This window comes from Apaloderma vittatum, unplaced genomic scaffold, assembly GCF_000703405.1.
Source record: "Apaloderma vittatum isolate BGI_N311 unplaced genomic scaffold, ASM70340v1 scaffold31417, whole genome shotgun sequence".
Taxonomy (NCBI): domain Eukaryota; kingdom Metazoa; phylum Chordata; class Aves; order Trogoniformes; family Trogonidae; genus Apaloderma; species Apaloderma vittatum.
Window position 1 is genome coordinate 1 of NW_009726120.1, and position 357 is coordinate 357.

General features: G+C 54.6%; 1 protein-coding gene across 1 annotated transcript in view; it reads left to right on the forward strand.

The window, feature by feature from the left end:
• Nucleotides 1-248: 248 nt before the first annotated feature.
• The window catches only part of LOC104276745 (putative protein PTGES3L), a gene marked incomplete at both ends in the record, with an annotated part of 538 nt that continues 429 nt past the window's right edge, over nucleotides 249-357 (forward strand). Inside the window, one exon of the mRNA XM_009873168.1 lies at nucleotides 249-347. Within this exon, the coding sequence (XP_009871470.1) occupies nucleotides 249-347 (99 nt within the window). The remainder of the gene's footprint in view (nucleotides 348-357) is intronic.

Below are 357 nucleotides of genomic sequence, written 5' to 3' on the forward strand. Positions count from 1 at the left end.
GAGCAGTGCTGCTTAGTGTTGAATCCTGCCCGTTTCCAAAGAGCCTGAGAGGGGTGAGCACAAGGCAGGGAGCCCTGACCCTGGGCTTGGCACTGACAGTGCTGCCTTGGGCCAGAAACAACCTGTCTCTGTTGGTTCTGTGTCCTTCAGAGCTGAGCGTGGCTGAGTTTTAATCCTGTGCAGGTCTGCCATGGATCATAGAGGAGTCCAGCAGACATTGAGGAGAAGCACTCCTGATCTCTTGACAGGATTCACAGGAGAAGCGCTCTGACCGCTCCATCACGTGTTTCATGAGGAAGTGGAAGGAGAAAGTGGCCTGGCCTCGCATCACCAAAGAGAACATCAAGGTGCGTGGCA